Genomic DNA, 22,920 nt, shown 5'->3' with positions numbered 1-22,920 from the left:
AAGTTCTTAGAAGCAGGAGATAATTATGTGCTGTGCTCATCTTTTCACTCCATATTTAAGACAAAAACATTTCTTTAAGTTCACTTCAGCCTTGTGGCTTTATAACACTATGAAATTTGTCTGAAACACTGTAAACTTTTGTCCTAATGAAATTCCTTTGGATGAGATAAATGGGGAGAGGAAAAAGAAAATCCTATTAAGGTAAAATGAGAGAGAGAAAAAAGAAGACTCTTTAAAGTGTAATAAATGGGTAGAAAAAAGTGAAGGGAAGAAGAAATAGGAGGCCTGAGCTGGGGAAGTAAGTCAATCATTTTTGTTTGTAGACTCTCCTGGTATGGCTCTGACTCCAGTCCTTTTGGTATCCTCTTAATGGATAACAGGATCACAAAACTACAGAACTGTTAAGACAAACAGTCTGACTATTGTATAGTTACATTTAAGGCATATTGTTAGATGAATATGAATTTATTAATTCAACAGATACATATTGTGCACTTCCTGTGGACCATGTATTACTCTAGTTGCTGGGAATGTAGCGATAAACAATCCAGACAGGATGCCAGCTTTCAAGGGACTCACCTTCTGGTAGGGAGAGCAGGGCAGTGAAGCAAATGCATGTTACATAAGATGATTTCAGATAAGTACTGAGGAAAAACCTGAACGCAGCGTGATGAAGAACCCATTGTAAATAGCGTGAAAAACTCCTATTCATGACAACTACACAACTGCTGCCTTTCAGTTCGTGTGAAAGAAGGTGTGTGAGACCTTTGTGAAGATAATTGAAATTGTATGGAAATAGTAGCTGGAGAACTGTTAATGCTGTGCAGGTGGATTAAGTGAGACAGCGTCTCTTCTGGTGATGGGAGCCAGCCAAGCTTTAGAACACTTGGACAGCTGACAGTTTTGAGGGCTATATGCAGTGGTTACTTTCTCCGCTGTGCATCTGTTTTCATTCCCCACCCTTGGACTTGGCTTTGGGATGTTGTCACAAATCTGACGTTGGCATTTCCTAGCTGACAGGAGCACACTCCTCAGCAGTTTTATACTTGTTCCTTCCATTTTCAGTAGCTGTCTCTGGAGTTGTTCAAATCGTCTTAAAAAGAAAGGAATACATAAACTGTAAATAAGTGAAGAGAGAAATACCATGCTTACTGGTGGGCGAATTTAACATTACAATTATGTAAAGTATCCTCCCATAATTTTATAAATTCAGCATAATTTCAATGAAATTCTTGTAGAATTTCATGGAACTTGATTAGCTAATCTGAAAACTGACGTAGAAATGTAAGGGGCCATGAGTAAGTAACCAAGGCATTGAAGCGTATTATAAAGACATAATCACCATGTGGTGTTTTTTGTGTAAGAATAGGCACATAGTACAATGAAAAAGAACAAAAAAACCAGAAATTGATTTATATACATACAGCAATTTGATTTGCGAGACAGAGAATACAGAAATGTTTAGAATATTGGCCATCCATATGGGAAAATAAATGAAATTAAACATGATTCGTACCGTACACAAAAACCTTTTTTAAGAAACATTCAGGGGTGAAATATAAAAGAATATCCCTTTGACCTTATAAGCTATAGTTCCTTAAATAAGACGTGAAACACTCAAAATTGACTCCTAATATTAAACTTTTGTGTATACGTGTGTGAAAAAACCGTACCAACGTTTTAAAAAAAATCAGAAACAGCTTCCCTGTTCATTGTGTTCACTTAAAAATTCACTCTGATGAAACCAGACATGAATAGGCATATTTGGCGAAATGTGTTTACTTCCTAAGTTTGTTCCTTAAGGAGGTATGGGATTATCAGTATTGATTTTAATATAGAAGATTTGTTTCACTTATAGGTATGTCCAAGTAGTACACGAATATGCTGTTACTCGCAGGTGGCAAAACTCTGGTCACAGAACAGGAAGAGCAAGGTTGCTGTCTGATCAAACTGAGTAATCCATACTGAAGACAGTTGCAGACACAACGGTAACCAGTATGTATTGAGCACTAAGCGTGTCCTAGGCCACGTTTTATTTTAAAATCATCTCAGTCATATTAAATTGGCCACGTAGTGTCATAAACAAAAGTTAAAGTAAAAAATAAGGAGATTTGGAGGCTAAGTGGCTGGTGAAATGGTGATTCCGTTTATAGAAATTAGAAAAAAAAAAGTAGAAGAGGATCTAGACCTTATACATAAGTTTGGAGTAGGATACATTGATTTACAGGACTAGTCAGACACTTGGGAATGTGACTGTGACTTGGGAGAGAGTTCTGAGCTACTGCTCTAGATTCAAAGAGCATATGCTTGTGGAAGATACGGACTTCAGTCCAAGAAGTAAGGTCGCCAAGGATTTGGGAACATAGAATACTGAGGACAAATTCTTGCAGAAGAAGGAACTCTAGGTAGAAGAGGATGCAGTTCTGCAGCATCTAAGATGTCTAAGGTAGGAAAGGAAGTAGGAAGAGGCGCCGGGTAGCACGATCAAATGAAGCAGTTAGAAGAGCAGTCGGTAACTGTCATATCGTCCCATTGGCGGACGGTAGCAAACTATTATAAAATCAGCCTCTGAAAATGTATGAAAAAATTGTAGGCTTCTGATTTTGGAGAGTTATTTTTATATATCCATTTTTTCCTTGGGTGATTTTTGTTCATTGTAAAACATTATTAAATGAATTCTTTAACAGATGCACTTACCTTTTCAAAGCTGGTGACAGATAATCCTTAAATAGCAGTGTTTCCACAGGAATCATTTTGAGAAAAAGTTGTTTTTGTAGTAATAAAATTTTATTTGACTTTAAAATGACCTGTGAAAGAATTAAGTTCCCAGCTCAAGAATTAGTTTTACGTTAGCTAAAAATATTCCGTCTGAACTTTCAAAATGCTCCTTTTTCTTTTTAATGACAGGTACGGCTGATAGTTGCATGACATTCATAGTATTTAATATCCTGCCTTTATTGCCACAAAATACTTATTCATGCAGTTTCTTCACATGACATTACTTTGTCAGCGAATCCCATGATTTGGTCTTCCGGGCTTGAATTTAACTTTCACATTTTTCTTTGACACTTCCATAGATTCTTAGCACTGCATCAGTTCTTTCATATTGGGGGTTTATGGTTTTAATTTTAAGAACTCTGTTTAAAATATTAAAACTAGCTATAATCACATGCTCGTGAACAGCAAGAGAGACACATCACTTAAAACAGGAACGCCCTGAGGTTATAGTGAGCATTTGTCAATTCTCTAAGCCTTCTCTAGGTGATTTACTGCCTTGCTTAAGGTCAGAGCCGGCTGTGGGACGCTTGGTGGCTAGGTTCGCTTGAACTGATTGGCACGTACACTTGGCCTTGGCCGTGATGTCCACGTAACGCTTCTGCCAACTTCCACCTGGACCTTCACCAGCCACCACTGTCTCCTGAAGCAAACGGAGACCTTAAGTGACAATGGAGACATAGGATATGCCTTTCAAAGTCACTTAATTCAAGAGGTAGAAAGGTCACCTAGCATTGTTGCTTAGCGCTTTGTGCTTCAAGTAAGTGACACCCGAGTGTGGAGCAGTGAGCCCGGGCCCACCAGGCTGCAGCAGCCCGGCTCCTGTCTTACGCCCTGGACTCAGTGGACGGTCAATGAATATTTGTTGACCGCAACATTTAGGCATAGCTCTGAAGTCTAATTCTACTTAGAATATGTCCTGTCCATGATTTACTAAACATGTCAGCTTCATATGCATGCTAAGATATTTTATTCTTGACTAAAACATGAAATTTGGGGGTGAAGACATTCTTTAAATTATAATTGAACTGCTTTTTAGGACTTTTATTATATTGGACTGTTTATACCCTACTGCGTGCTATACTTCTTATGGAGTAGGAGAATATGAAGGATACGAAGGAGATCACAGTTACTGAAGTCTCCTCTCCCCCTCACTTACACTCGACAGGGACAAGTAGAGAATGATGATGATTCCGGAGCCTTGCATGAGCCTGAGTCCAATGCTGATTGAATTTGTACTCACTGTGCACTGTTTTCCCGTACATTTTCTGTACCATGCTCACTAAAGAAAGAACCTACCTACTGTACATTTGTCAAGAAAAAACTGTTTTAGTTAATATTATTGAGTAAAATATTCAACTACCTACAGAGGACTTAAATATATACAGTACTGTTGTGTTTTGAAACTTTCTCTAATCTCCCTTATGAAATAGAAAGTCTGGTGAAAGATTTTAATTGCATTATAACACTTCTTTAAGAAGCAAAAAATAACAGCATATGCAATCTTTGTGATAACTGCTTTTCAGCCTGACTGAACGGGCTTTTGGGTTGTTAAAACCAAAAGTAGATGAAAATTTCTAATGCTGTCTTAAGTATCTTCTGAAAATGAATCGGTCACCAAAGAACTAGGATTGAATTAGATCTGCTTCATGCTATCTGACCCCCTGCATGGCTCAGGAGAACCACAGCCCATTTCAAAGTACGTGAACTCCTGTTACTACCCACCCTAAGGGTACAGTTACAGCTGCCCCAGAAGAAGGCAGCTTTGTTATCAATCCGTGCCTGCAGGTGGGAGCATCTTCCCTGGGGGCAGGGGGGGCACATTGATAAATACCGTTTTTTTAATTCTCTGTGCTTATGATGTGTTGTTAGAAGTTAGAAATGTTCTCCTTGGTGGAGCAGTGATACCAGAGTCTCCCTAACAGTATTTCTTCCTGGTTCAGTCTAGGAAGGTTGTATCTTTCTAAGGATTTGTCCATTTCTTCCAGGTTGTCCATTTTGGTGTATAGTTGCTTGTAGTAGTCTCTTATGATCCTTTGTATGTCTGTGGTGTCAGCTGTAACTTCTCCTTTTTCTTTTTTTTCTTTTTCATTTCTAATTTGATTGATCTGAGTCCTCTCCTTTTTTTCTTGATGGGTGTGGCTAAAAGTTTATCAATTTTGTTTATCTTCTCAGAGAACGAGCTTTGGGTTTCATTGATCTTTGCTGTTGTTTTCTTTGTATCTATGTCATTTATTTCTGCTCTGATCTTTATGATTTCTTTCCTTCTACTAACTCCCTAACAGTATTGCTGTAGGACAGTTCACGTGAGTGCCCGACAGTTACTTGTCCACAATTAGTGCTCAAACGTTGGTAATTGCTCTGTCCTTTGCACTTACAAACTATTATAGTAAACAATCCTTCTTGTTAAAAAAACTATCTTATATTCTTTTATGTATACATTTCTTTTACATATATGTGTTCTTTTCCCAATTCTTTTCCATTAGAAGTTATTATAAGATATTGAGTATAGCTCCCTGTGCTATATAGTGGAACCTTGTTTATCTATTTTATACATAGTAGTGTGTGTGTGTTCCTCCCAAACTCCTAATTATCTCCCCCACTCCTTCACTATCCCCTCTGGTAACCATAATGTGTTTTCTATGTCTGTGAGTCTACTTCTGTTTTTTGTATACATTTCTTGATAACAAATCTTTAAAATTTCTCCAAAAAAGAGAATATTTGAAGAATATCACTGAAAAGTGAATGTAAAGAATTCTTAGATTGTTCTAAATTACACATTTTAGATACATTTTTCCAGGAAATATTTTAAACACTTTTATACAGTTGCACTGGAAGTCTGAAATATTGTCATTATTTTTATGTAAAAAACATGCTACACCTACTATATGTGTATGTGTGTATATATGTATATATGTGTGTGTGTGTATGTATACACATACGTATATATTTTATTTACTCCAAAACTCAAGTTAGTCTTTCAGAATAATTTTCTTTTTTAATCCCTGATTGCTGAACTGTTTACTTTTTTGCACTGATGCTGTTTTACCAAAATGGTTCTGTGTTCGTTTTGCTTTATAATGGACAAGTTATTTTTAAGCAAAGCCTTCTTAGCCTTGATTTCATAGATAAAAGGTGCATGGATAGTTTCTAGGGACTGGATGGATATTCTGAAATTATATGCTATTTTGTGAAAATTATGAGAGTCTGTATTTAGATATATAATTTTCTGGCTTGAACATTCATATCTTTCATCAGGTTCTCAAGACTTTCTCAAGCCACGGTTTAAAAGGATCAAAAAATAGCTCTTGTTATACTTGGTTCATCAGTTCAACATTCTTGAGGAATCCTAGTTTTATAATTGGAGCAATTATAAAGGAAGAGAGGATTATAGGCATTATTTAGCAAATTATATCAAGGCTTGTTTTCTGTCTCAACAACTTCCTACGTTATTATATTCTGTATAGACCAGCCTATATCATGCTCTTCGCCATAATGGTGCTATTGTATTATCCCACCATCCCATAATGCTCACAATCAGTTCTTAACATTACCTTTTATACCTCTCATCTGGCACAGGAAAATAAAAGCATAAAGCTAACTAAAACACGTTTTGATCTTGGAATCGTGTAAGAAAGGGAATTGTGAAGTGAAAATCTCAACTTTGTCCGTGTTTCGTATATACGTGTTTCTAAAGTCTGACCAAGAGAGAATGGGGATTTTAGTTTTTAAAATAGGTACTTGACTTTTGATCTCAGAAAGGGAAAAAGAGTTTCTTCCCTGAATATGATGCTCTATGGATGAAATCTTACAGTTGCTTGAAGGTTTCTTTTAGAGATCTCAGAGATACAGTGAAGTAATTCCAAATGTGAATTTAGTATAACTCAATTCCATAGAAACAGCTTTGATGGCGTGGCAGTAGATAGCTGGCGTCTTTGCATATAATGTGAGGGATTTTGGTTGATTCTTCTAAAGGCCAGAGATCTTCAGGGAGCAGCAGTATGCCAGGAGTCTACCCACATGCCATCCTTTCTATCTGCTGAACTTCCTTTGTCAATGTGTTTGCAGCTGCAACATGGGCCTTTCCTGTCAACACATGTTTATTAAGTGTCTGTTTTGGGTGAGGTGTTATGTTATTTTGGTGGGGGGATACCTTAGGGAAAAAACAAACAATGAAAACAAAGCAAAACAAAAGCCTAAGCAAAATCCATGATCTTTTGGAGTTTGTTAATGAAATTACACACAGATACTTTAAAAATTGAATAATCAAGTAAGTAAATGATTATATGCGTGAGACAGCACTCACTGTGAAAGGTAAGCAGTTTTTACGTTTAGTATAGCTTCATTTTTCTATAGTTTTTAACCCTAATTGAAGGAAAACATACACTGAAGAATTCATCACACAGATGTTCAGGGTGAAAGATTTCCTTATTTAGACACAAAACACCTGGATTGAAGGTTAATGCTGTCATTTGTCATTTATTTATTTTTATTTTTTGACTTAAATTTTATTTTATTTTGGGGTCCATAGTAAACTACACTGTCCATTTCCCTGAGTGAAAAATTAAGAGAATTAAGAGCTAAACTTTTAAAACCAGTTCAAGCACTATCTCTTTTTTCTTTTTAACATCTTTATTGGAGTATAATTGCTTTACAATGGTGTTAGTTTCTGCTGTATAACAAAGTGAATCAGCTATACGTATACATATATCCCTATATCTCCTCCCTCTTGCGTCTCCCTCCCACCCTCCCTATCCCACCCCCCTAGGTGGTCACAAAGCACCGAGCTGATCTCCCTGTGCTATGCGGCTGCTTCCCACTAGCTATCTATTTTACATTTGGTAGTGTATATATGTCCATGCCACTCTCTCACTTCGTCCCAGCTTACCCTTCCCCCTCCCAGTGTCCTCAGGTCCGTTCTCTAGTAAGTCTGCATCTTTATTCCCATCTTGTCCCTAGGTTCTTCATGACCATCTTTTTTTTCTTTTTTAGATTCCATATATACGTGTTAGCATACGGTATTTGTTTTTCTCTTTCTGACTTACTTCGCTCTGTATGACAGATTCTAGCTCCATCCACCTCACTACAAATAACTCAACGTCATTTCTTTTTATGGCTGAGTAATATTCCATTGTATATATGTGCCACATCTTCTTTATCCATTCATCGGTCGATGGACTAAAGTACCTTTTAAATGATCTTTTATCTTCTCCCAATTAATAAGGAATTTATCATTTGTTAAGGAGTACCAAACTCTGGAAGCTGTTTATAGTTAGAGGTAGAATTAATGTCAAACTTATTGGTCCAAGCACTGGAATGGAGCCAGAATCCAGCAAATCAGCAATAATTGGTAAAAATGTCTCCCGATTCCTTGGTAGTATTAGAAAGGCCTCACAAATAACTCGTTAGAAAGTGGTTAAACAGAGAAAGTTATTAGGATTGTGACTTTTGCTGTTTTGTTGTTTTAACTTACCTTGAAATAACGTACTGTGAAAGCAATAGATATTACCAAGTTTATGAAAACAAAAAGTTCTACTCGGTGTGCTGAGTTGACTAAAGATGCTAAGAGGAAAACATACACTTAAGAATTCATCACACAGATGTTCAGGGTGAAAGATTTCCTGATTTAAACACAAAAGACCTGGATTGAAGGTTAATGCTGTCATTTGTCATTAGGGTAACCGTGTGCCCAGGTTGTCTGGGGACCGTCCTGGTGTATATCTGTGGTCCTGACACAGTTAATAATACTGCCCTCTTTCAGGGTTAAAAATGTGTTGGTTTGGACAACAAATTATATGGCCAACTTACTGTGACGACCAACTCTATTTTTACAATAATAAAGTTTGCATAATACATTTGGTCTTTCAGGCTGTTGAGGTAGCTGGAAGAAACCTGTGTATAAGAAAACATTTTGTAATCTGAACCTGATTTATAAGAACTAGAAAGAGGTGTATAAATATTAGTGTATTCATTTGGGCAGAAAGACTACAGTGGCTTGTATACAGAGAGTGGTTTTATTTCAGTCAGTCATTCTCGAACAAATTTGGTATTACTCTTGTTCAAGGGGTTGTATAATGCCCTAGTTTCCCAGAATATGTTATGTTGAAATCGAGGCACAACCAGACAACGAAGAATATTGAAACCTAGATTTTACTTGTGAAGAGGAGAAGGTGTAGATTCAAGGTCCCTTTATCAGTAGGAAGGAGAAACTTAATTCTGCCTCAATCTGAGAAGCCATGAACTAAGCATCGTGTGGACCACAGAACCTTGGCAAGCAAGAGTCAGCTCACCCTTTGGAACTTTTAAAAATACAGTTTCTGGGACAAGATACTAGGGGATAGTTATTACTACTTCACAGGGTTGTTAAAAATATTAAAGAGATAATGGGTACGGAAACATCGGGTCCGTAACCTGCAATTTTGAGTAGCTGCTTGGTAAATACTAGTTGAGTAAACGCGCAGGATCTGGGAAGAATGGAGCGTCAAGGGAATATATCCTACAAAATAATGCTCTTTCTTTAATTTTTTTCTATGCCAGCCAAGACCTCTGCCTTCCGGATTGTTACGAATGACCATGAATACGAGTTCATTGACTGACTCAGATAACACTTTTTACAAACTTTGTGCGTCTTCTCAATCATTCAAACTATTTTGACTTCCAAAATCTGAAACTGCAGATTCTGAACCCCCTAGATTAGGATTTGAGGTCATCAAAAGACTCAATTTTACTATCTCCATCTACTGGCAGGGAGGAACTATCCCCAAGCATCTGGACTGGCATAGAAAAGAGGAGAGAGAACATTTGAAAGGTAAGCGGAACATATATTTTATTTACTCTCCATTTTAAACGTTTCTTATACACGCTTGACATCATCTCACGTGATTAAGGTTTACACAATGAACCCTGCTAAAGCAGAGAATTTCTTTAGGTGGGATCACATTCTTACCTGATTCTTCGACGTGAGCAAGTGTAGACTTGACTGTTTTCCTTTCATAGTGGGAGTCCTCACATCCTTGTGCTTCTAAACGTCTGGCCAGTTGTGCCGGTGCTTCAGGGCTGTTTTCATATTCCTAATAATCTGCAGACTGCAGCATGCTTACTGAAACATCTCTGTTCTCAGTTGTGTATTCTCTGATGTGTTCAAGGTAACGTCCCCTGGCATATTGCTTTGGCTGTTATGGTGTAGAGAGACTAGCAGCATGTTTCTCAAAGTGTAATTGATTATTCTGGTGTTTCTTAGAGTTCTTTTTCATCCTTCATTGATAATTAACTTTCTTTGGCAGAACTTACTGAATAAAAGGTTCTTGTTCATTCCTGAGTAAAAGTCTTAATACATTTTTTTATATCAGGGGCTTTTTCTTGGTATGTTGCTTCCCCATCGTAAATCTTTTGTTCCGGATGACTTTTAACAGGATTACAACATTGCAGTCAAATTTGAAAGTATGATGGCTGCTATAAAATAAATATTTTGACGGTTTGTGTGGCTCTGCAGGAATAGATCTCTGTAAATTTAAATCATGTGTTTTAAGTGATTAGTGTAGTTGTTCTTCAGGCTTCTGTTATGAATATCTTTCTTTAAAAAGCCTGATCTCTACTGGAAAATAAGAGTGATAGATAGCCACATGTCAAGGTAATTAGTATTACTACAGTTGCTGTAATTAAATTAAGTACAATTTGTACTTTTTCTCCCGCCAGTTTTCTCCTGCTTCCCCTCACTCCCTGGGCATGTGTTTCCGTAACTTTGTTCCGTTTCTTTGGACAATTGTTTGATTTCTTTCAGAAGAGGGATGGATGGATTTATAGGAAACATGGGTGGAGAGTTTTCAGCATCAAAATCAGAGTTCATGGGCAAGAATTTTCAAGGAAATGTTCTGTTGAGACAGGTCTGTTCCCTTGCTGGGAGGTCACGAATGCAGCTGGTCCATCTGCTGGCTGGAGATTACAGTCACGTAAACAGTGCAAATACCACGCAGAAGGATTCTTAATCTTCTTGTGGCATCTGACACCGTCCAGTCTGACAGACGTATCCTCAGAATCTTCCCTGAGATCAGAAGCTAGGGGAGTAGGTATTTTTGAATAACGTTGAAGGAACCAGTGATAAGGAGTGTCCGAGAGTCATCCCTCCTCACAAACGAAACTTCCAGTGGACTCTGTAAAGTTCAGTTCAGTTCCTGCTTTGAAGTCGTGTTCAAAATTCAAAATATGTCTCTCCGTGACTCTGTTCCATCCTGTGTCTCAGCTCCTCTTTTTAGACGGCTCGTCTCTGGATCTTTGGTTTGATTTTAAAACTATTGTCATAGAACTAGCTGTTGCGGAAGAACTCTGCTAACGGTTATATTCAGGCCAATTATTCGACATCTTCAGTTTGTGCTTATTTTCTCCCTTATAATAGCCCAACTAGATGATAAAATAACATACGCTGAGATGAAATAGCTTGGCATGATTTGGTATCTCCTGGTCATTATAAAAAAATGCCCTTGCTTTGAGAAATAAAATTTAAGTAATCTATTTCCCCACCAAAATTATGTGTTTTATTGATATTATTCATTTGCGACTTCCACTTCTTTTAAAAGTCTCACAGTTGTGTTTTATACACATTCTAACATCACTTTACGGTTGAGGACAGTTGTTGGTTTTGGAGGGTGGGGTAGGGAGGTGATGTTTTCTAGCAGGGCAGAATGGTTAGAATATTCATGAGCATAGGTATGCTTGACCGTGGCCTGTGAAGGGCAATCACGTCCAGTGTAGCTGCTCTTCTCTTATTCCTGCTATCTTGATGTGGAATTACCACTGAAACCAAAGATCCTGCTGCAGATGTAACTTGTAAACCTCAAATGTTGCTTACGGAAAGAGATGCAAACCCAAACGCTCTCCATCATTGAGAGTGTTTAATTAACAACATTTAAAACATAAGATGGGAGGACACGATTTGCATAGAAGTGACCAAATTTATTATTTTTCCTATCTTTGGATGTTACTCATAAGAAACTCATAGGCTCATTACCTATAAATTATATGCATTCATCTTTAATGATAAATATAGCTAGAAGCAGCAAAGTCTCATTCTTCAACACTGATGATGGTTGAATATATTAAGGCTGAAACAGGTTCCTATTTTATTGTTTCTTAGAAATCATTTATTTTGCCTAATTCAGAGTTTAACATAAGAGAGAATTTTAAACATACTTTAAAAATTCACTTAAGTCATATACGAATGGCCTTATTTAACGAGTAAGTTTGTACTGATTACTGTTTCATGATTATTTTCCTTGATGCATTTTTTTGTTTGTTTGTTTTTGTTTTTGTGGTACGCGGGCCCCTCACTGTTGTGGCCTCTCCCATTGCGGGGCACAGGCTCCAGACGCGCAGGCTCAGCAGCCATGGCTCACGGGCCCAGCCGCTCCGCGGCATGTGGGATCTTCCCAGACTGGGGCACGAACCCGTGTCCCCTGCATCGGCAGGCGGACTCTTAACCACTGCGCCACCAGGGAAGCCCTCCTTGATGCATTTTAAACATCTTCCCATCAAAACGTCACTACTGTACTAGACATTGTGTGTTCACAAAGAAATAGGTCACTGCTTTCCACATTTGAAATTGCTGGTAAATTCCATCTGAATGGTGTAAATTATACGTCCAGTGCAGATACAATACACGGACAGATCCTGAGTCTCCAAATGGACTAGGTTCTTTATTGGACATAGCTTTTCTTAAATAAGCGTATTTGTTTTCTTAGAGGTTAAGTAATATGAATTTGTGCTTAATCATGTGTCATAATATTTCACGTAAATACGTTTCGCTGCTTAAAATATTTCAGAGCTCCTGGTATTTAATGTAAACTTTCTACACTGAATAATAGTTTTAATTCAACAGGAGAGCCAATTAAATATTGAAAAAATGAAATCAATAGTGAATCTTTAAAGTGAACGTTTCTCTTATTCATTTGTCTCTGTTCTATATTCTGGTTTTAGCCGCCTTGTGGTATGTAAAATAGTGCACCATTTAATGCAGAATAAAAACTAATAGCATTGCTCCAACATGTTTCTGTGTAATGGTGTGTGTAATGTGTGTGTATACAATTACATTCGTTACTAATTGGTGTGCAGTAAAGGCTTTAAGGAGATTCTGTGTTTATATACTTGGCGATTTATCCTGCAGCGTAAGAGGTAAGAAGATTATTGCCAGTATGTCTCCCATAATTGAGCCTTCCCTGAAAATGTTATGTCATACCCCATTGTATAAAACCCAAATAGGTTATTTTTACCGCTACCTTAAGGCTAAAATACCATGCTGTCAAATCATTACCATTTCTATATCTCGTGCCTCAATAGCAGAAGAACTTTATAGATCTTACTTGCCGTGTCCTTTGTAACGTTAATCCAGATATTTTCAAGCATGAACAGGGAACACCAGTAATAATCATGCCAGGATAATGGGCCTGAACCACGGCCCATTTTGATTTTGGTCGCATGCGTAAAAATCTTAACTGTAACTCGAATAATAGTAAAAGTGATTTGTTTAGTCATGTACCCGAGAAGCCCAGAGATGGGCTGAATTTACTGCGTGGTTTGAGCTGGGATCTGGTTCCACTTTGCTGTACTGCCGTGTGTCTGTCTACTTCTGTGCATTGACTTTTCCATCAGACTGGATTCTGATGTGACAGCTTATTGGCTACAGCAGCTCTGGACCTTACTTCTGTGCCCAACATGGTCTAATCCCCAGCTGTTGAGGGGAAAAAAAAAAAAAGCCATTGGATTCACTCTGGCCCCTTAGAGCCATCCATGCAATGAGGGAAATGGACTCATGTTGATTTTCCAGGCATATTTCTGGGTAGAGTCAACCAGGGCTGCTTCACAGCGCTGGTGGGCAGGGGGAGGGATGCTATGCAGATGCTCGTGTATAAACTTTCCCTCATTGCTTTTGGAAGATTTGCTATGAACTTCTGAACATGGGCGCTCGTTTCTTACTGTTGCTCATATAGGTAGGTAGGAGGCCTATGGCTGAATTCTTTTACTTCTTTTTAGATACAAAAGAATTCAAACCTCTTTTTAAAGATAGTGCCAAGTCAAAGAAATGGCATAATTTCTACAAAGTTATCCTCTTTCCTCCTTCTGCAATCAGCCTGTAGAAGGGAATCAGAAATTTGCATCACTGCCGAAAAATTACTGCTTCTTGCGTCATCAGTTTGATCTTTGTGAAATTGGATTCCGTATACATATTGACCAATTTTGCATTATCTTCCATAGCAATCTTCTATTTACTAACATCAGAAAAACTGGATACCTGATAATAAATTTTCTTTCTCGCTGTGTTTGAATTAGGTCGAATATGATGGACAAAGTTTCTCCTTCACATACATACTGATTTGTAATTATCAAGGTGGTTAGTTTATACGAGCATCGTTTCATATGAACTTTAAAACAGTCTCTGATTATCTCTAGTTCATAAAAAAAAAAACCTTGATATCAAGTGTCTTGCCTAAAATAACAGATTTTTAAAAGTTAATTCATTACTCTATTTTTGGCTGCATTGGGTCTTCGGTGTGGCTCGCGGGCTCTAGAGCGTAGGCTCAGTAGTTGTGGTGCACAGGCTTAGTTGCTCTGCGGCATGTGGGATCTTCCCAGACCAGGGCTCGAACCCACGTCCCCTGCATTGGCAGGCAGATTCTTAACCACTGTGCCACGAGGGAAGTCACAAAATAACAGATTTTTATTGTCAACTGATTCACAGTTCAGAGTTAAGATAAAATAATGACAATAATTGTGGCATTCTCAGTGTGGTAAAATTATAAAACACGTTTTATTTTAAAATGAGTTAGTATGTTAAGAAAATGGCAAATCTCAGTAATGAGTAATCTGTCACCTTCAGCTGAAACATATATGTAGGTTATAATAGATGAACTTAGAGTAAATATGAATTAAGGGACTTTAATTGGGGAGGAATGTACATTGTAAAAGCTTCTTATTCTCATATGTATTGTCTCTGGAAACTTATGAATGAAGGATGGAATGTTGAAACTGTTTTATTGCCAAGTTCCAAGATATCAGGTTTCTTTATACTAACAATATGTACTATGTGGTACCATGTGCCAGGCATAGAGCTAGAAACTGGTTACAGACTTCAAAATCAGTTTTGCCTAGAAGATTTTCTACCTCACTAGAAGTTCAGAGTGTGGCAGAAAAGACAGAAACGTCAGCCTACGCGTGATGATTAAAGTATGCCGTCCTACATAGAGAACAGACTTGTGGTTGCCAAGGGCGAGGGGGTGGGAGAGGGATGGATTGGGAGTTTGGGATTAGCAGATGAAAATTATTATATAGGAAGGATAAACAACAGGGTCCTACTGTATAGCACAGGGAACTATATCCAATCTCCTGGAGTTAAACCATAATGGAAAAGAATATAAGAAAGAATGTATATATCTGTATAACTGAATCACTTTGCTGCACGGCAGAAATTAACACAACGTTGCAAATCAACTATACTTCAATAAAATACATTTTTAAAAATGCAGCCCTAAAGGAATGCACAAAGGGAATTAAGGATTACATTCCATAAAAGGTGACATCTGAAGTGGGTTTTGATAATTGAATATGTATTTACTAGAATACCTAGTCTAGGAATGATACTAAATTACAGTCCTAGAAGTTGTCACATTAAGAGGACAAGGCTTTGTCTTGTTCTGATGTCCCAAGCCCTTGGTACAGTGCACGAAACATAATAGGTTCTCAATATATGATTTTTGACTGTTCATTCCCTTGAGGCATAAAATGATTATCTCCTGGAATAAATTCAAGAACTTCAATTGGGCATATTTTAAATAATTGCATTTGTTTTTATGGCTTACGTAATATAGCAATCTTTTATTTTTCCTTAGTGAACATTTTTTTTGCAATTTGTAAACAGTTTGAGGTAGACGACACTAACTTTTTTTGACTGTCTGTTTTATTTTGCTGTTGTTTTAAAGTATGGGAAACAGTAGATGGAGCCAATAAGAAAACAAAAATTTGAGCCTCAGTTTTTTTGTGTTATTGTATTAAGTATTATTGTACTTTTGTACAACAGTCAGAATTTAAAATAGTAAGCATGAAAACAAGGTACTTCTATATAGTTTGGAATTTATGGAGAGAGATTTGCTTGCGCTGTGGCGTTCAAGTATACGTTCTCTCTACAGAATCAAGTAAGATTAGGTGAGATTACTCTGGATTTTCTAGGCAAAAAGTGCCAATTTATGGAACCAGTGAAACTAGCAACAAATACATATATATGTGTTTGTATGTGTGCATGTATATATATGTTAAACGATTTTAACTAACTTTTGTTAAAAGTGAAATTTGCTAATTAAGAGTTAATGAGATTGAAAATGGAAATAGCCGTATTAAAAACTAGCAAGATTGAGATAAAGAAGGATTATCACAGGCAAAAAAAAAAACATAGTGAGCAGACCAAAGCACAAGTGAGACCAGTGCGCGTGTGTATGCATCAAGGAAGGATCTGGAAATAGGTGCACCTGACTATTACAGAAATACCTTTTCTAACGCAATTTGAAGATAACATATATTTGGAAGTAAACGCATCAAAAATCTCACAAGACACCTGTGAAATCTACCAGTTTATGGGGACACATCCCTACGCCCTCCCTATGTGAACAGGAACCAGGATTCTTCAGAACTTAAAGCTAAACCAAAACTGGAGGCCTTTCTTTTTACCTCATTCTTAATCCTCCAGGTCTTTTCTGCTATTGCCAACTTAAAGCATTAGCATGGAGAAGGACAGATGGTTTCTCTTTCTTTAGGAAGTATATCTTGTCCACAGACTTTTTTTTTTTAATGTTTATTTATGTATTTATTTTGGTGCTCCGGGTCTTGGTTGTGGCATGCATGTAGGATCTGGTTCCCTGACCAGGGATGGAACCTAGGCCCCCTGCATTGGGAGCGTGGAGTCTTGCCCACTGGTCCACCAGGGAACTCCCTACAGAACTTCTTTTTTGATGTTATCTTTTTAAATAATACAGATTTTCAAGAATTAAATTTTTTTTTTTTTTTTTTGCTTTTCATGATTCTCTTACTCCTTCCCTCTTTCGTTCTTAATAAATATACTTTTTTTTTTTTTTTTTGCGGTACGCGGGCCTCTCACTGTTGTGGCCTCTCCCGCTGTGGAGCACAGGCTCCGGACGTGCAGGCCCAGTGGCCATGGCTCACGGGCCCAGCCGCTCTGCGACATGTGGGATCTTCCCGGACCGGGGCACGAACCCGTGTCCCCTGCATCGGCAGGCAGACTCCTGCGCCACCAGGGCAGCCCAATAAATATACTTTTAAAGGGGCTAACAGTCTGAAATGCATGGCAAATATTATGAAATTGCTTTGGTTTTACTGTTAACTTATTGAGTACATACAGATGTGTAATGATTCTTCATAACTGAATTGTATGTGAACATATTTAGTCAACAATTTTAGAGTCTTCACATTATTAATCTCCCTTCTTTTCCTTTTCTATTGTTAGTTTTCAATACTCTGACCTCAAGGAGGGTTGGGTAGGATAATATGAAATGGTGTTAATTTTAATTTTTAAAATTTAGTGTTTATGTATATATTTTCACTCTTCATGCTGTCTTATCTGGATGAACAAGACTTATCTGGAAGAGCAAGACTTATTCCTGTTGAGGATGCATTGCAAGGAGTATGTTGTCAACACGTTAATGATTGCTGACAAACATTTGTTTCATTTCTTTGGTACTTCCGTTGAGTGTACTGTCCATTGTTTAGGAAAAGCAAACGTTCAATAAAGTAGTCACAAAATAGGTACTTGTCTCATCCCTAAAACCCTAGTAGAGTTCTGTGTTTGGAAAGACGGTTTTTTAAGCAGCTGAGCTACGAATGCAAAGTCTTATTTTGGTAGCTCCTACTCTTTGTTGCTTCTTTTTTTTCTTTTCGATTATAGGCCTTGTTGTTTGAGATTTACATGTAACGTTGACAGTCATGTGCAAATCATATGTATTTGGTGGCAAACCTCACTGCGTTCTGAGATGATTTTGGGGCAGCAGCAATTTAACTTAAAAGGAAATTTACAATTCTTTTACCACAAATAAGGCCTAGATTTGCAACCTTTAAATTATGCTTAATTATAGTTTAATGGAATTGTGGACTATAAAGGAAAAAATAAAGATGTAAACACAATCTAAGTATATACGTTTTAGCCATGTGCTTTTTTGACTGAAGATATAAAAATAGAACTCAGATCTTTTAGTAGCCTTGTAGTTTACGCATATGAAAGCATAAACACTGTTACATTTGTAAACAGTGCTGTGGCTGATATAAGGCACTCTTGTTTTTTTTTTTCTTTTTTGAGACAGAATGGGGCAAATAATATATTTTAATAAATTTGATTGGAAAAAATTAATTCATTAAAAGAAAAATTAGCTGCCAGAATGAGAAGGACTCTTGATATAAGCTACTGCTGTAAAACACCTCTGACATATGCAGGCTATTGTATTAAAAGTTAGATAGTGGGGAAATAATCTCATTTTTTAAAGAAATCTTTGAAAACAGACAATGTATTAACTTAATTTTAATAGTAGATTATAATCATTTTCTTTAAAAACTTGTCAGTATAGAGGAGAATTCATCTAACTTGATAGATCCTTCTGTGTCCTTATGAGATCTACTGGTGCTAAATTATGTGCACAGGAGAGGTATTGATTATTTGATATATATTAATATAACCTATGGCCATATCGAACATTAGCCCTCAATGAGAGGGAACGTGCTTTTGCACAAGTGATAATTATAAATAATAATTATTTAATTTAAACATCCTATGGCGCTTAAGGCATATTTACTAATATGATGATATTCCCCATTATATGCACTGTATATATTCAAAGGAAATTATGTTTGTCTTTATCTTGTCTTAGGCAGTATAAAATCATACTTAACAGACTCATTGTTGAAACAGCTGAGTTTAAGAGAATGAAAAAGCTGCTTTAAAAGTATTTGGGGTGTTTTAACAATAAAACAGGTATTCTTTAACCCGAATCATATTCTCACTGATAAATAACCCTTGACATTGTCTTTTGAATTCAAGAAGTATCTTAGAGCATATTCTTAAGTTGCATTTTATCAGTGTGAAGTATGTATTTTGAGTCACATAAATACTAAATGAAAAGTTGCTACAATTACTCTAAGTGCCGTTGAAGAACGAAGGGCAAAAAGACATACTTGCAAATCAAATAGCTTTGCGCACAGCAGAAGGTATATTAATTGTCTACTTTTAGGTAAGAAATCACCACGAACCCGCAGTTTTATACACCTTGTTTGCTCTCAGCTCTGGAGCTCAGAAATCCAGGCCTGGGAGACTGGGCTTTTGCTCCAAGTTTTTACAAGACTAAAATCAAGGTATGAGCGAGATTCGATTCCTTTCTGGAGGCTGGTGAAGAGTCTGCCTCCGATTCATCGAGGTCTCTTGAGGTTTCAGGATGAAGCCCCCTCTTTCTCGGTACCTCTCAGCCGCCCACATCCTGGGCATACAACCTGCTCCCTTTCCAAGGCCACCACACAGAATTTTCCCCATTGAGTGTCTTTCACACTTGGAATTTCTAAGATCAGGAAGGGCCAGCGTCTGTTAAGGGCTCACCCTATTAGGTTAGGCTTCTCCTATAATCTAACTTTGGGTTAACTCAGAGTTAACTGACCTGATCCTGGGAGTAATACCCCATCCTTGTCACAGCTTCCACCCACTCAAGGCAGAGGCTCCTGACGCATGAGGGACATCGGGGGTCGCCTCAGAGTCTGCCTTCCAGAGCGGGAAGCAGGGTCATTGGTGTAAAATCATGGAGAGAGCACGTGGAGTTGAAATACTTAGCAGGCAAACTTGGCATGGAGGAGTCCATTGGTCAAAAAGGAATTAGGATTCACAGATCCGTACTACTGTCTATAAAGCAAATAACCAACAGGGACCCACTGTAGAGCACAGGGAACTGTACTCAGTGTCTTGTAATGACCTATAATGGAAGAGAATCTGAAAAAAGTAGATACATATGTCTGTATCACTGAATCACTTTGCTGTACACCTGAAACTACACAATACTGTAAATCAGGTATGTTTCAATTAAAAAAAGGGAAGTAGGGTATGGGAGTGAAAGAATTGAAGAGGAAAAGGCAGAAAACCATAATAGAAAGAAAAAATAAGAGAAGAAAAATGTAGTTTAGTATAAAATGTCAATGATTTAATAGTCCTTAGACAACTCTGTATTGCAGTTTGATGGGATGTACCTAAAAGGAGTCAATAAAATGAGAATTTTTTCATATTTCTGAAAGTAACTATGCATATATTGAGATTGGATGTTGGGAAATGGGCAAATAAAGGAAAAATGGTGCTTATAAAGTAATGATATTCTTCTCTCTGTATGATACTGCAAATACAAAGTTCAGTCTTATGAAGCATATCTCTAAATCATGAAAACTAATGAGGTATTGGTACAGTATAATATTGTTGTCCTGATGTTATGAGTATATCAAAGTTGAACAAAAAACGTGTTGGGTGTTGTGCCATGCACATTACTTCATGTGTTCAAGGTGCAGTTTAAGACTTTTAAATTGTTTTAGAAATTGAATAAAAGAGTCTTTAAAAGGTTTGTGTTTTTGTTTTTGTTTTTGTTTTTTTTTACTGGAATTTAGCAAACAATGGATTGGATTTTCATGGCCTGAAAAAGTGTAACTGTCTTACTTCTTAGATTTTCTTCGTGTAGGTAAACAGCTGCTCCTTTTCCAAATACCAATTATTTGTTTCCTCTCATTATGAACTCTCAGTTGGGTGGATATAAGAACACTTTTGTCTCTACGCTGCTGTGTGTAAAATAGATAAACAACTGGGACCTACTGTATAGCACAGGAAACTATATTCAGTATCTTGTAGTGACCTATAATGGAAAAGAATCTGAAAAAAATATCTATATGTAAATGAATCATGTTGCTGTACACCTGAAACACTGTAAGTCAACTATGCTTCAATAAAAAAAGAACACTTTTGTCTCAACAAATTGTTTCAATTTGCCCCTCCCCTCATGTCTCCCCCAACAATCTAAGCAAAAGAAAATGATATTAATAACAATGTATGTTGGCGTTTCACCGTGTGAAAGATTGCCATGCCTAATAAACTTGGAAGCGATTTTATACTGTATTCTCCTCTTAGAAATTTAAAATTCATGTTAGCCTTTTAAAGTCACTGAGAAGTCCTGCAACATTTCTTATAATTTCATATCTTCATAGATCGCTGTTAGTTCCCTTACAACAAGAAATTGATACCATTGCTTTGACCTCATTTCGTTTTTCGAGGTCATTTAAGGGTTGAAATCATTTAGTAATTACAGTTCATGGGAAACTTTGGGCTTGTATTGGTTACCTTTTTTCAGAAATTATTTTGAAACCTGTAATTTTTGAAATGTCTGTTCTAAGTGTGTGTCTATGCTTATGTTTTTACTTTCAGGAGTACAAGATCCCCAGCATGAGAGAATTATTACTGTGTCTACTAATGGAAGTATTCACAGCCCGAGGTTTCCTCATACTTATCCAAGAAATATGGTCTTGGTATGGAGATTAGTAGCAGTAGAGGAAAATGTATGGATACAGCTCACATTTGATGAGAGATTTGGGCTTGAAGACCCAGAAGATGACATATGCAAGTAAGTGATCATACTTGAAATTCCAACAGTGTAACAACTGTTACAGTCTTTCAAGTTGCTTCATTTTGAGGCTGTGATTTTAAATGGCATCTTTTGTTCTCTTATGTTTTTCTGATGATCCAAGAAATTTACAACCTTATTTAAGCTCTGTTTCTATCTACATCTGATAGTAATTTGAGGTAATGTATGGTAAAAAAAAATTACATATAGAGTAAAACAATTTATAAAATAAGGAATAGAGAATCAAAAGCCAAGTAAAGGAATGAAGTTTGTGCCAGAGTTACCACGAGTGCCAGAACTTTTACATTTGAGCTTCCTTATAGCCAAATCAATAAGATAAATAGTAAGCTATAAAAAGAAAGAGCAGTGTCCATGCATACGTTTTATCCATACTATCCAGTATCCATAGATACACAAATAGACACATACATACACCCAGAACTAAGAAATTTGAATATTTCATTACAAGGAAGAAGTCCAGTTCTGAAAGCAGAATTAAACATTTAGGCTAACATTATAGTTGGCCAGGTAGAAATTTATCATAATTCTCCTAGAAGCTTTCATGAACCAGAGTCAGCTGGAGTATTTCACCCACGCAAAAGACCACCTACCGTATGTCATACAAATATTAGTCTTTAAATCCTATGTGAATATACTTGTCAGGGTTGGGTGGTCTCAGGGAAGATTTTTCACTTCAATGGCATTTGTATATCATGAAAATATTTCACTTGAGCTTCTTTGTGGGGTTCTTTATTTTCCCTTTGATATACAAGTTAAAAGAGAATTTTCTCTTTATGGTATATTTCAGATAAATATTTCAATACAGATAAGATAAACTTTATACTTGCTGTCATCACAATTTGTATCTTTAACATTTATATATAGTTACATTTTTTCTTTCAAGTTCTTTTTTCTGTGCCTATGCGTTTCAGGTTATTTTTTCCCTTACATCTCTAATTTTAGGCTTTGAGAAGGATAAGTTATTCTAGCTATTTTTAGAGATGGTGTTATTCAACCCTTCATTTTATAGATAAGCAAACAAGCCAGAGAAGTAAAGTAGCTGCCCTAGATCTCATTCATGTTTTATAACTCAACACGTACTAAAATCCATTTTTCTAACCCTCGTAGAGATGTTTTCTCACCATGCCGTTCTACACCTCTTGCCTTCTTTTCATGTGGAGGATCACATAATGTTGTAAAAACTGCAGAGGGTTTAAGGTTTGGCCCTCCTTGCAAAGTAGCAAGTTAACCTACCACAGTTTCCTGGATGCTGATTGCAGACAGGAGGCTCCCGGGTCCGAGAAAAAGGATCCGTGACAGCAGTGGCAGTGACAGGAGTTCTGTTCCCACAGGTCAGTGCTGGGAGGGCCGCGTGACACCTGCACGCCTGGCTGGACGTGTGACGGGACAGGCAGCGTCCTGTGTGCGTGCGTGTGTGCACGCGTGTGTGTGTGATGCCTGTGAGTGG

General features: G+C 37.2%; 1 protein-coding gene across 1 annotated transcript in view; it reads left to right on the top strand.

Annotated features, from left to right (window-relative positions):
• The window catches only part of PDGFC (platelet derived growth factor C), a gene marked incomplete at its 5' end in the record, with an annotated part of 218,619 nt that overhangs the window by 105,508 nt on the left and 90,191 nt on the right, over positions 1–22,920 (top strand). Inside the window, one exon of the mRNA XM_082653391.1 lies at positions 21,257–21,452. Within this exon, the coding sequence (XP_082509517.1) occupies positions 21,257–21,452 (196 nt within the window). The remainder of the gene's footprint in view (positions 1–21,256; positions 21,453–22,920) is intronic.

This window comes from Grampus griseus (assembly GCF_964374135.1).
Source record: "Grampus griseus genome assembly, chromosome: 4".
Classification (NCBI taxonomy): domain Eukaryota; kingdom Metazoa; phylum Chordata; class Mammalia; order Artiodactyla; family Delphinidae; genus Grampus; species Grampus griseus.
Note: the sequence above shows the minus strand (reverse complement) of the source record. Positions and strands in the feature narration are given on the sequence as shown.